This window comes from Neolamprologus brichardi, chromosome 7 (genome assembly GCF_056152115.1).
Source record: "Neolamprologus brichardi isolate AB-2024 chromosome 7, ASM5615211v1, whole genome shotgun sequence".
In the NCBI taxonomy this organism is placed as follows: domain Eukaryota; kingdom Metazoa; phylum Chordata; class Actinopteri; order Cichliformes; family Cichlidae; genus Neolamprologus; species Neolamprologus brichardi.
This window is the reverse complement of record NC_142110.1, coordinates 24,989,101-25,003,508: the sequence shown is the minus strand read 5'-3', so window position 1 is coordinate 25,003,508 and position 14,408 is coordinate 24,989,101. Positions and strand designations below refer to the sequence as shown.

Below are 14,408 nucleotides of genomic sequence, written 5' to 3'. Positions count from 1 at the left end.
TCTACATTGGAGAGACCAAACAGCCACTTCACAAGCGCATGGCACAACACAGAAGAGCCACCTCCACAGGACAAGATTCAGCTGTCCATCTGCATCTTAAGGATAAAGGACACTCTTTCGAGGATGCCAATGTTCACATTTTGGACAGAGAGGACAGATGGTTTGAAAGAGGAGTGAAAGAAGCCATCTATGTCCACTGTGAGCGACCATCTTTGAACAGAGGCGGTGGTTTACGACACCAACTCTCTGCCATCTATAATCCAGTTTTGAGATCCCTTCCCAGACGCCTAAACGCCCACTCACACCCTGGGCCATCTGACCTCAGGAATTCGCATGATAAGGTGGGGCCAGGTTTCACAATGAACCCACCCGAAACTCTGGCTGATTGGGACCCACACCCAGTTCCACACCTTGGCTCAGGCGATTAGAGGATCATCAGGGGGTCCTTTTGTCCCTCTGTGGGGGGACACTCCCACTAGGGTTATATCTGGGACTCCCCACCATTTGACCTTAGAACTGAAGAAGCCTCTCGGATGAGAGGTGAAACGTCTTCAAGTAACTTAAAGAAGTCCAGACGCTTTTCTTTGCAAGCTCCTTTGACTACGATGACCTGGATGACTGAGAACCTTCACAGATATATATAGAGAGTGACAAGGATAAATCAATTTGGAGATGCCTTCAGCTTTAGACAGGATGTTTCTGCCAAAAAAAGCGAGGTCTCTGATTAACCAGTGGCTAAGTGATTTCTTCATCTCCGTGATACAGTTAGAAATATTGGTGTCTTTTCTGCTAATTGGGTTTTTTAGATATTATCAGCCCTATATATTTAACTTTAGATTCAACTCTAACCAAAGCTATTGAGGAGTCAGAGCTTGTATGAATCGGGAGAAGTTCACATTTTTTGATACTGAGAGATAAACGAGAAGCTTTAGTTTTCTCTACCATGTATTTATCTTTCAAAAACATAGATGTGTCATCTGTGAATTGACTTATTTTGAAGTCTTTATTAAAAATTGATATTCCTTGTATGTCGTTAGAATTTTTGATTAATAGTGTTAACAACTGAGTTGCCAATATAAAAAGCTTAGGGGAAACAGGACATACTTGCCAAATTCCCTGTTGCACCTTGAATCCATTCCTTGATTCAAGGAAGCTGAAATATTGTTAAGTAATGCGGCTGCTTCACTTAGGCTACAAGCACAGCCGTCCCCAACCCCCAGGTCCTGGACCAGTACCGGTCTGTGAGTCGTTTGGTACCGGGTCGCAAGAGTTGAGGCTTGAGTTTGAAATTTATGGTTTTCATGGTATTTATCATTTTTTTTATTTTTATATTGTTTACGTGGCACAAAAAAGGTTTGGAACTGCTGTACTAGCAGGTTGCTGAGTAGACATCCTTGTACTGTTTTGAAATATACCACTTTTCCCATCAGTTTCCTTGTCAGGAAAAAACTTCCTGTTCAGTGGAAATGCCTCTGGTTTCAGTGGAGTGTGTGAGAGCGTTTCAGTTGTGTGTGTGAGAGCGTTTCAGTTGTGTGTGTGAGAGCGTTTCAGTAGTGTGTGTGAGAGCGTTTCAGTTGTGTGTGTGAGAGCGTTTCAGTAGTGTGTGAGAGCGTTTCAGTAGTGTGTGTGAGAGCTAAAATTTCAGTAGTGTGTGTGAGAGCTAAAATTTCAGTAGTGTGTGTGAGAGCGTTTCAGTAGTGTGTGTGAGAGCGTTTCAGTAGTGTGTGTGAGAGCGTTTCAGTAGTGTGTGTGAGAGCGTTTCAGTTGTGTGTGTGAGAGCGTTTCAGTAATAATGTCCCTTACGGCACCTCATAGTGTTTTCCCATGCTTTGATTTATGAACTTCGTTTTCTGCCACTTCCCATTTGGATTTTTGGACTTTGTTTTCCCCTGTTGCCTTGATTTTGTGTTGCTTCTTTATGCTACTCTATCTTAGAGTCTCTATTTGGGTCCGCATTCAACACGTCATGTGACAGTTGTGGGTAGCTTGCTCTGGTGGTAACAATGAGCATTCAGGCTGCAGCAGCAACAGACAGCTGTCGGGATGCAGAGGTGAAAATTCAGCATTGGGTTGCAGGACAAAGGAAGAAGCACACTTCTAAGCTGCCTGTTAGGGTTAGTTCATATTGCAAATTTTTCCTTTGCTGAGAGTTGTCATTGAAGCTGTGAGACGTAGAGCCAGAAGCCAAAGCCTTGGTTAAAATGTAATCATCTATAAAAAACTAGTTGCTTCAGCCTCTTATATGAATTACAGGATTCTATTACAGACACATGACAAAGGACAAGGGTCGGCTTTAAACATCTGAACCTTTCCTAGCAAAGCTCCAAAGCAACAATGACGTTTTACCGAGCTTTATCCAGGGATGGAGCATTCAAGGGTTGACCTGTTTGCGCTAACATGCTCTGAGAAAGAAGAAACATTTGAGAATTTGCCCAACTCCACAGATCAAGGATATTGTGGGACATCAGGAATTTCACTGCAAAAACAAAGCGGACATTTTTTCACGTTTTCGCAATATACTGAATGAAAGGAAATGTTGTTGAATGTTGGGGAATGTTGACTGAATAGTGATAAAATGTTGTTTTTACTATTCTTGTTTCATATTTTTCATTGTCTAATTGTGAGTATTAGCTTACTGTTACCAGTAGAGCAGTTTGTGAAGAGATACAATTAAAACTGAGTTCATCTTATTGCTCTGGCCTTCTACAACCGTTCCAGTTTCTCATGTGGCCCCTTGGGAAAATTACCTGCTTACCTCTGTCCTAGAGTCATGTAATATCATTCACTGAAGTGGAAGCACCTCTCAGCAGCCCAGGAGAGCAGCTGGTGGCCTTACAGATGGAAAGTCTCTCTCCATCTGCCAGCTGTCACACTTTTACAAAGATGAAGAAGATAGAAGGAATTTTTTTATTTTAAAGTTTTTCTGGATTTTAAAGGTTTTCATTTTTTCTAACCACACAATGAAATATGTATTCATTCATTCATTCTCTGTGTATAATTTGCAATATTATCATCAGCTTGCTTTTTTGTTAATTACTTCATGATAAAATTCAAACCAGACACTTGTGATTTTCTTAACATACATTCTGTTGCATTGTCCAACATTCATATCTTCAATTTAGCATGTTGAACTAGTGTTAAATAACAACAACTGAGTAACCTCACAGAGGCCTGATCTCAGCATCAAGTGCCAAAAACTGCAGTTCTTCTAATGATCACTTTGGGCTGGTCCCAAAAGTGAGTCAATCTGAATAGACTACCACTTTAAATGCCCAACTTTACAGCAGAAAAGCACGTTTACAGCTCCTACAAAAAGTATTTTTCTCTCTAACGTTCCCCAAGCTTAAAGTTTACATTTTAAGATCGTTTTATACTGGCTGGCTGGATGCTGACATTGGCAGCTGTAACTGCTAACTGTCTGCTAGGTTTCACTACAAACGTGAGTCACTACTATGGAGCCTATAAGTCCATATAACTTAGCACTCTGATCTAAATATAGTCACTACTGTTGTGTCATAGCAAGAAGGTCCAAGTTTTTAATTGTGGCAAGACCCTTCTGTTTGCAGGTTGCATGTTTTTCCAAAGGCTGTGCAGATTTTCTCTTTCAATAAAGAATTTGCGAGTTTTCTGCTTAGAAAAAAAATTAAATAATCAAGGCTTGAAAATAGTTCATTGTGGCTAGATTAATCTTTTATGGGTACTGTAGAAAAGACAAAAGACACTGAGATAGCCTAAAGCCAGATGATTTTTCAGTTTCTGCTTTTGTTAAATAACAATTATTAAAATATCCTCACTTGATGAGTGTTTGGTAAAGGGATCAACTCAAGGGGGAGATGGGGGTTTCATCAATCTGACCCTGAACTGCTCACCACGCTACAGTCAGAGCTGCAGTTGTTGTCATGGAGACAAACTACATAAGGTGGTCGTGGCAGCAATCCTGTGTTATGTTGTAGTTGAGCAGGTCTCTATGGCCCTCAAGTTACCCACATTAGTAACATCTGGCAATATCTCAGAAGTTGGATCATCAAATCACAGAGAAAACCACATTACAGGGTGCAGGGAGTTACCCCAGAGATAAACCTCTTTCCACTTTTACCACCTTCATTGTCTTTTCTCTTTTTCCTTTCGACAGACACTTCTTTCCTCTTCTCTTTCATAGGGGCTAAGGTGAAAAGTCACATCGCTCAATACATGAGCAGGGCCAAGAAAGGAATTGGCATAGAAACCAGGGGGGCAAAACACCAGCTACTGGTAGATAGAGGAGTCAGTCAACACTGTAGGACCAGACTGATCCAAGTTAGCATTACTTGGATTGACTACCAGAAAGGCTATGAAATAATGCCTCACACATGGATCTTGGAAAACCTATAACTATACAAGATCAACAGGATAAGAGCCTTCATTAGAGAAATGAACATTTTTATGGTAGTTTAATTTTAATGGACAGAGAAAAAAATTTTCAATTAAAAATCCAAAAACCAAACATTTTCATAAAAGTTATAAATTGATTTGCAAGTTATTGAGTAAAATGAGTATAATAACAAGTGGGATAACAAGTGAGATAACAAGTGGTCTTGTTATCTCAATAACAAGACCACAGTCACCAAGAACACCATTATTAACACAATACACTGAATGGATTTAACTGCCCATCTCCTTTCTCATGAAAACACACGTACAGACCAATCTTAGGTTTGTGAGTGAACCCTTAAATAATTTAGAGAAAGCTTGGGAGAAACTCCTGTGTTCAAAATTAAGATAAAATCAAAATTGTGCTCTTTGACCACCACCAACTTGATCCCCCATGATTGGAGGAAGAGAAATGCTTAGTGTTACCCAAAGAACACACACAGTCAAGGACAGAGTTGAAAATGTTTAGCAGAGAAACAGCTAAAGTTTCTCTGCTAAAGGTACAGAACAACTTCACCACATTGACAGGCCAAGGGATGTGACCAAGTACTGTAACAATTTGGAACAGAACCTCCCTCCTTCAACCAGAACACTAAAGACAGCTTTGTGTGGGTCCTCCAGCATGACAACAACCCAAAACAGACAACCATGCCAACAAAGGAGTGGAACCACGTTAAGGTCATGGAGTGTCCTACCAAGTCTCCAGACCTCAGCCTTATTGAAAGTCTGTTGAAGGAAGTGAAGCTTCCGCCAAAACACTTAAAGGATTTAGAGAGTTTCTGCTAAGAGGAGTGGGTTCAATCTACTCCTGAGATGTGTGCAAACCTCATGACAAGAATTGTTTTACCACTGTACTTGCCAGTACATAATACCGTCCCTATTATAATAATTAAGCAATACGATGTTGCAAACCTGCAAAGAACTGCATGTTGAGAAAGCCTGGAGAACTATTCTAGAACTAAGACTGGTCAAAGAAATTACGAGCAAGCTTTCTTGAAATTTCAGGTTGAACTTAAAACATAAAGGTGGTCATACCCGTTACTGAGATTCAGGCTTGTTACAAACTGTTCTTTACCTATATACTGTATTTCTACTCACGTCTGCACATTTCAATAAATAGCTCCATCCATTTTCCTTTTTCCAAGCAAAAAAATAAAGAAATCAGGGGAAACAAGAGACTTTTGCACAGTATTGTAAATACATATTCACTCTGTTAATGAAGCCATTTCCATGTGCAGCATCGTGTGTTTGCACAGTGACAACAGCAGCATAGATGACACCTCACTGAGCCCACACAGGAGCCACAGCTGCTCTCTGCACAGTTATTAATCAGATGCTTTTAAAAGCCTCCATCGCAGCCATTTTTCATCATTAGTACTGCTGCCGTCATTTGCGCAGAGATTACAGCAGTGTTGCAAAGCCAGGTAAATGTGTCAGCAATAAAGCAACAAGGTGATGAAGCAGAATACATGACAGCTGGAAAATGAAAAATGTAATTGCATTTAAATTAACTTTTTCTAGTCATAGTTCTTCTTTTTACTGTAAGTCATGCACAGAGAAATAGTCTTTTCTCTTATAATCTGAACTAATTCAGCACTTGCTTGAATATCATATCATAAATATCAGCAAAGTATGTTCATGACATTTTGGACATATAATAAATAGAGTGCCCTTTGTCACGAATCCAGGTTTTGCACCCAGTGTTTTCAGTTTTGGACTCTCTGTTTCTGTCAAACAGAAAATGTCAATATTTCCCATGCCCAATCGTTGTTTCTGTTAGGTCTTCCATGTTCATAGTCACTTTTGTCTTTGTTTACTTTGGTCTGTCAAGTTTATGTGTTTAGTCTCCATCTCAGTGTTTATGCTTCCTGTGTTATTTTAATGGCCTCTCATCTCATGTGCAGTATGTTCAGTTTTGCTTCCCCTCTTGCTTGTTAATTGATTCTATTCACCTACGCCTTGTTTTCCCCAGCTGTGTCTCTTTCCCTGATTACCTTGTGTGTATATTTAACCCTTAGTTTTCCTTAGTTCTTTGTCATGTTGTACTGTTTGTCTGCCTGTGTGATTTCCCCACGTTTTACCTACTTCAGATTACTTTTGAATCCTGTTTGCTTCAGCCACCAGGATCTGCTGCCTGACCTGAATAAAGGTGAATTTTTCAAACCTGTCTTGGAGTCTGTATTTTGGGTCCAAATTCTACATAAACTATGAATCCCCTTCCTTCTCAAAATAAGATACAAATAGAACAAAGAAGAACAATACACTATGGTGTGTATATATGAACACATGTATAGTATGGGTGGGGTATTCTGTGGGAGGTGTTTCGGGAGTATGGGGTGTCTAGTCCATTGCTATTAGCCGTTCAGTTCCTATATAAACATTGTGGGAGCTCCTTCTGCATTGCCGGCAATAAGTCAGAAACATTAAGTTGTTCCCAGTACATGCTGAACACCGGCACTGATTCTGTTAATGCTTTTTATGTACAGAATTTCTTGGCGTAGCCATGTGGTGGCAGGCTTCCACTTTGGTGGCCTCAGAATCTTTCCGCTTTTTGAAGATGATATGGTTCTATATGCTTCATCAGATGGTATCCTCCAGCTCAGATTTGAGTGGTGCACAGCTGAATGTGAAGCGGTGGAAATGAGAATCAGAACCTCCAAGTCTGAGTCCTCAACCATGAAGGGGTTGAGTGCCTAATCCAAGTCAAGGATGAGTTGCTGCCAACAGTGGAGGAGTTTAAGTTACTCAGGGTTTTGTTCATGAGTAAGTGGAGAAGAGAGTGGGACATCGACAGATGGATTCAGGTCATGGCTGCAGAGAAGTGGATGTTGCATTATTCCGTTGTGATAAAAAGAGCATGAAAGCAAAGCTCTCAGTTTACTGGTTGATTTATCTCTCTGCTCTCCCCTATGATCACAAGCTCTGGGTAGTTACTAATAGAATCAGACTGTGGATACAAAGTGGCAAGGGCCATCCACTCTTCAGAAAAGGGTGGATGGCCTCACCCATAGAGACAGGGTGAGAAGCTTATCCATCCGGAGGGGTTCAAAGCAAAGCAGCAACTCCCCCACATTGAAAGGAGCAGGTTGAGGTGGTTGGGGCATCTGAAAGGATACCTCCTGGGTGCCTACTGGGTGAGATGTTATAGCAATGTCCCACCAGAAGGAGGCCCCCTTGTAGACCCAGGACTTGCTGGAGAGATTATATCTCTCTGCTGGCCTAGGAACACCTCTGTGTTTCCCCAGACAAGCAGGAAGAGGTGTCTAGGAAGATGAAAGTGCATCCTATTTCAACTAATCATCTGTCATATGTTTCTAGAACTCGATCAGAATCTACCTGTGGTAAATTATGTTCTTCAGTAAATACAGATACAGTTTGAATGTCAGAGCAGAAACCAAGCCATGAGGTCTCTATATTTTTGAGACAGGATTTTATCAAGGTACAGATCTGGGAAAGAATACCGAAAAATTTCATCATTTTCCAATGAGCGTAGTGGCCTCATCATTTATTATCCATAAATGGAAGAAGTTTGGAAACATCAAGACTCCTCCTAGAGCTGGCTGCCCAGCATTGCAAGCTCATCTGTTTAAATCATATCATAAGCTGTCATCATTCAAAGTGTGATAGAGCCAGTCCCAGCCTCTGATTAATTTATGTAACAAAACAGAACAGAATTGAACAACTACATACAAACAAAATGCTAATCTCTATCAAACATGTGGTCACTGATTAATTTCAAAAGTTTATATTAATTAATGTAAGGGCTTAACTCAATGTGATAACATTTTAATCAGTAAGCGCCAAACCTGATTACCTCACAGTGACCAGTCAAGGAGAAATGTGTCAACTTCTGGCATAATAAGTTCAATAATCAGTTAGAAGACATCTTCTGTTCATTCATCAACAGAGTGCAGCAAATTTATCAGATCAATAGCTTTCGGTCCCATTTCACTCAATTAGTTTTAAAAGTTCGATATTTAATTAATCTCTCTCGAGTACCAAAGTATAAAAAACTTTTAAATCTCACTTTGACTTGAATTAACTGTATATCTGTTTACAGTTTCCTACCCAACTCTCTGGAGATCTGGACAAAAGCATCAACGCCGCTCTCGCCGTAGTTTCCCTCTGAGGCAAGGGTGGACACATAGTTCCAGCCCATCGCTGTCACAATGTCTAGCATGGCCTGAGCCTGATAGGAGTCGGGAGGAACCACACGGGAGAAGAAGTCATAGCGTGTGTTGTCACTGAGCTCTGGAGCTGTCGACGCATAGCTGATCTGAGGAATCTGTGGAGAAACAGCAAGGTTAAAACCACAAGACCCATAGAAGTACAAATAATGCAGGCTATGTTAGATCACACTGTAAATCAGTCTTATTCTGAGTAACTACCACTGATTTAACTTACTAACTTATTGATCTGCTGATTGATACTTTTGCAAAGATGTTTCTAGTCAAACTGGGATCAACAGCACTGCAACAACATTTGAGCTACAGCAAGGCTGATATATAAGCCAGTTTTAGTTTATTGCAACTTTCCATTGCATCAGTCATGAAAAACTCAAAATTACACTGCAAAAAGCAAACTAATAAAACAGACAATAACATGTCCTATAATTTTGGGATGATATAGAAAACTTTTAACCATAATATGTCATGCTTAAGCATCTTGAGCAAATGATATGTATCAGTGTTGTTTGTTTGTACATTTTCTTAACCATTTTTCTAATGTGCTTCTCCCAGCTGAAACTATAAAAGATCTTATAGAAAAATAGTTGCAACATGTTCTTAATTTTCCATTCATTCGCATGTAAAAAAAAACTTGGCTGTACAACAAATAAAGAATAATAATCAATATATATGGAAAAACTTTCAGCGCAAAAGGCTAAGAGAAGATTTCAGGAATAGAAGATCCAAATTGACAGACAATCTCAAAAACAGAAATACTGTAGCTCACAAAAATATTCAAACATTAACCTATCGAAGTTATCAAAAGAGTAGTGGAGAAAACATATATATGTATATTTAAACATAAATGTATATGACTCTCAATGAGGAAAAAAAACAGCTCACATCCATTTCCCCTTCTCTTCTTCTTATGACTTTGAATAATGACCAGAAAAGTTTTTCTTAATTGAAGGACTTCTTCATTTTATCATAGCCAAAGAACCAACTGATCTTTTATAAAATAAATTTACAAGCAAAGAAGAGACACCACAATATCTATGAAAAATCAGGTAAAAGCGGTACTGGCAATTTATTTTACTGCTCAAGAATTTATAGAACTGATTGTAAAAACAGAAGATTGGGTATTCAGGCCAGAGAAATAGTTTGGATGTGTGTTTTTGTTTATTTATTTATTTATTTTTATTGAAGTCACCTGAAATCATACAAACCAAACTATGAACTTAAAATATATGGAGGAATAAAGTAGTGATTTTACTCAGACTCTTAAATATTGTCCACATTCATTTTCAAACATCTAACAGCTGATTTGTTAAGATTTAAACAAACTTCCAACTCCTGTCAGATTCAAATTAGTGAGCTTTACGTTGTGAAAAAGAGAAGCGGATCAAGTCATAGATCCTGCTGTAGGCAGGCCAACAGGCCTGCCGGGGCTGGATAATGGTCCTTTAGAGAAAGATTGAAGAGTTGATTGATTTCAATTTCAGTGTGTTGAACAGAGCACCACTGGACACCTCATCAGGATTCACAGAGGGAAAGGAAGAGGGAGGAAGATAGACAGCTGGGGGCCTAAAAGCAACACAAATGTCACTCAGCCTGACTTGCTCAGTGACAGTCTACAAATTAAACACTGTACTGTAAATGCAACCCTGTCCGAGAGCTGACACTATCAGAGCACTGCAGGTTTAACACATCAGAGAGAAGCTGAAGTTTATTTCCTACAGAACTGCAGAGCCTACATTTCCTGCAGAAATGAAGAACATCCCTGAGGTTCTGCTCATATTGAAAAGAAACTAAAAAAAGGAAGGGAGAATATAAAAAAGAAATGCAGTTACTTTTATTTAAGTTACAACTCTGATAGAAGTCATCCAATATAGTTTATCAGAATTCATAATAGGCATGTTTTAATTGCTGATATTGTAACGTGCGGTGGAGATGAAGCCAGCCGCGGAGGTGTGCAGGTAGATAGCGAATGAGCAACAGCTTCTGACTTTCCAAAAAGTACTCATTTATTTACAATATCAAAAATAAAAGTGCTACCTCTACCACACATTACTAAAGAGCACACTAGTCCGCGTACACACGGGAGCATCCATTACAGGAGGAGTGCGAAGAAGAACAAAAAGGGGGTGACACACCAGTCATGAGACAGGAGGCGCCGGCATGTGGTGATACACTGCATTACAATAGCAACTGTTACAATATGAATCATAAAAAGTACAACACAAAATAAAAAACATAAAAAATAAAAAAAAACTTTTTTGTATTTGTATTTTTCATTGTATTTTTCCATGTCAGTGATCCTACAGCTTAACCAAGTTTTCATTTTAAGGCTCAAACAATGCAGGATTTAAAAGATTCAAGTAAATAGATGTCAAAGAAAGAAACCATTATTAGGTAAAAAAAAATAAAATAACACGTTCCAGAGAGAAGTAAAACATCTTGTAATTGGGGACCAAGAAACAAAGCTGCATAGGAGCCCCTAGTATGTCTTTTCTGTATGATTATACTGTTATTAACATCAGCACCAGTTACACTAGCACCTTCTTTAAAGGGCCTTTTCACTTTTTTGGTGATTAGCTGATTTAAAGTTTCTCTCCTGGTATTGCATTGCTTAAACTTTCTTGTTTTTATTAAAATGACACAGCACAGGCACTAATCATGGCACCATATCAATGAGCTCTAAGCACAAAATCCATGAAGACTGGGCTCTACCACACCAGGCTGTGCCCCTGAGACAATCCAGCACATAACTGCAGGGTTCAAGATGTTAGCAGGCAGGGCATACATTGAACACCATAACCAGGAGGCTGGCATAGTATACCCAGTAACATCCCAGTATAGTTTGGAAGTCCCTAGATCAAAACGGGATACACCCCCTATAAGTGGGTGGTTGAGAATGACCCTGCTAAGGTCCTGTGGGACTTTTAGATACATACGGAAAAATTGGTCAACCAGACATAGTAGTGGTGGACAAGCAGAGGAAGACAGCCGCAGTGATAGATGTAGCTATACCAAAGGAACTGTAGAAGCTTGCAGCAAAAGATATTGTGCATTGTACCCTCAAGTTCCCAGGGTTCTGGTAGAGGACCTGGGCTTGATAGAAAAAAATTATACAGTCCCAATCAAAAGTTTAGAACTACTTGAAAAATAGAAAAAAAATCATATATTACATGATTGGATCTCAACAAGATTCCAAGTGAAGCTTCAACATGCAACAAGAAGAAATGGGAGTGAGAATTTCATGCTTAACAAAATGTTTTGTCTCACTCCCATAATGGGGTAATAGGCTGGCCAAAGGAGGAGATAGAAGGCACTGACATAAAGACAAGAAAGCTCCTTACCATGCATGGAGGGTTTCACCCCAAGTCCAGCACCCTGAGGCTGTACGCTAAGCGGAAGGAAGGGGGCCGGGGACTGGTGAGTGTCAGCACCACAGTCCAGGATGAGACAATGAACATCCAAGAATACATCACGAAGATGGCCCCAACTGACAGCGTGCTCAGTGAATACCTCAGGCAGCAGAAACCCAAGAAAGAGGAAGAAGACGAGGGACCATCATGGAAGGACAGGCCCCTGCACGGTATGTACCACCGGCAGATAGAGGAGGTGGCTGATATCCAGAAATCCTACCAGTGGCTGGACAAAGCTGGACTGAAAGATAGCACAGAGGCACTAATCATGGCAGCACAAGAACAAGCTCTGAGTACAAGATCCATAGAGGCTGGGGTCTGTCACACCAGGCAAGACCCCAGGTGCAGGCTGTGTAAAGATGCCCCAGAGACAATCCAGCACATAACAGTAGGGTGCAAGATGCTAGCAGGCAAGGCATACATGGAACGCCATAACCAAGTGGCCGGCATAGTGTACAGGAACATCTGTGCCGAGTATAACCTGGAAGTCCCGAGGTCAAAATGGGAAATGCCCCCAAGGGTGGTGGAGAATGACCGAGCTAAGATCCTGTGGGACTTCCAGATACAGACGGACAAAATGGTGGTGGCTAACCAACCAGACATAGTGGTGGTAGACAAACAGAAGAAGACGGCCGTAGTGATCGATGTAGCGGTTCCGAATGACAGCAATATCAGGAAGAAGGAACACGAGAAGCTGGAGAAATACCAAGGGCTCAGAGAAGAGCTCAAGAGGATGTGGAGGGTGAAGGTAACGGTGGTCCCCGTGGTAATCGGAGCACTAGGTGCAGTGACTCCCAAGCTAGGCGAGTGGCTCCAGCAGATCCCGGGAATAACATCGGAGATCTCTGTCCAGAAGAGCGCAGTCCTGGGAACAGCTAAGATACTGCGCAGGACCCTCAAGCTCCCAGGCCTCTGGTAGAGGACCCAAGCTTAAAGGATAAACCGCCCGCAGGGGCCTGCTGGGTGTTTTATATATATATATATATATATATATATATATATATATATATATATATATATATATTCATAGATTAATGAAAACATTCTTGGCAAATGTTTTCGCTTTCGTCCGTCTTGCGCCGGTCCAAGAATTTCACCTCTAGCGGCACAATACGAATGCCCCCGGCCGTCCCTCTTAATCATGGCCCCAGTTCAGAGAGAAAACCCACAAAATAGAACCGGAGTCCTATTCCATTATTCCTAGCTGCGGTATTCAGGCGACCGGGCCTGCTTTGAACACTCTAATTTTTTCAAAGTAAACGCTTTATTTATATATATATATATATATATATATATATATATATATATATATATATAGAGGGGCAGCACGGTGGTTAGCACTGTTGCCGCACAGCAAGAAGGTCCTGAGTTCAATTCCACCATCAGGCCGGGGTCTTTCTGTGTGGAGTTTGCATGTTCTCCCCGTGTTTGCGTGGGTTCCCTCCGGGTACTCCGGCTTCCTCCCACCGTCCAAAGACATGCAGCTTGTGGGGATAGGTTAATTGGATAATCCAAATTGCCACTAGGTGTAAATGTGCGAGTGAATGAGAGTGCGAATGGTTGTCTGTCCCTGTTTGTTGGCCCTGCGACAGACTGGCGACCTGTCCAGGATGTACCCCGCCTCTCGCCCTATGACAGCTGAGATAGGCTCCAGCGCCCCCCGCGACCCTGAAAAGGATAAGCGGAAGCGAATGGATGGATGGATATATATATATATATATATATATATATATATATATATATATATAAACACCCAGCAGGCCCCTGCAGTACCTTGGGGGCATTTCCCATTTTGACCTCGGGACTTCCAGGTTATACTCGGCACAGATGTTCCTGTACACTATGCCGGCCACTTGGTTGTGGCGTTCCATGTATGCCTTGCCTGCTAACATCTTGCACCCTGCTGTTATGTGCTGGATTGTCTCTGGGGCATCTTTACACAGCCTGCACCTGGGGTCTTGCCTGGTGTGACAGACCCCAGCCTCTATGGATCTTGTACTCAGAGCTTGTTCTTGTGCTGCCATGATTAGTGCCTCTGTGCTATCTTTCAGTCCAGCTTTGTCCAGCCACTGGTAGGATTTCTGGATATCAGCCACCTCCTCTATCTGCCGGTGGTACATACCGTGCAGGGGCCTGTCCTTCCATGATGGTTCCTCGTCTCCCTCCTCTTTCTTGGGTTTCTGCTGCCTGAGGTATTCACTGAGCACGCTGTCAGTTGGGGCCATCTTCGTGATGTATTCTTGGATGTTCGTTGTCTCATCCTGGACTGTGGTGCTGACACTCACCAGTCCCCGGCCCCCTTACTTCCGCTTAGCGTACAGCCTCAGGGTGCTGGACTTGGGGTGAAACCCTCCATGCATGGTAAGGAGCTTTCTTGTCTTTATGTCAGTGGCTTCTATCTCCT

General features: G+C 41.3%; 1 protein-coding gene across 2 annotated transcripts in view; it reads right to left on the bottom strand.

Annotated features, from left to right (window-relative positions):
- The window catches only part of LOC102778662 (metabotropic glutamate receptor 8-like), a 125,148-nt gene that overhangs the window by 65,303 nt on the left and 45,437 nt on the right, over positions 1-14,408 (bottom strand). For both annotated transcript variants that reach the window (XM_006782287.2, XM_087843350.1), the window contains exon 3: positions 8,479-8,695. In XM_006782287.2, coding sequence (XP_006782350.2) covers positions 8,479-8,695 — 217 coding nt within the window. The remainder of the gene's footprint in view (positions 1-8,478; positions 8,696-14,408) is intronic.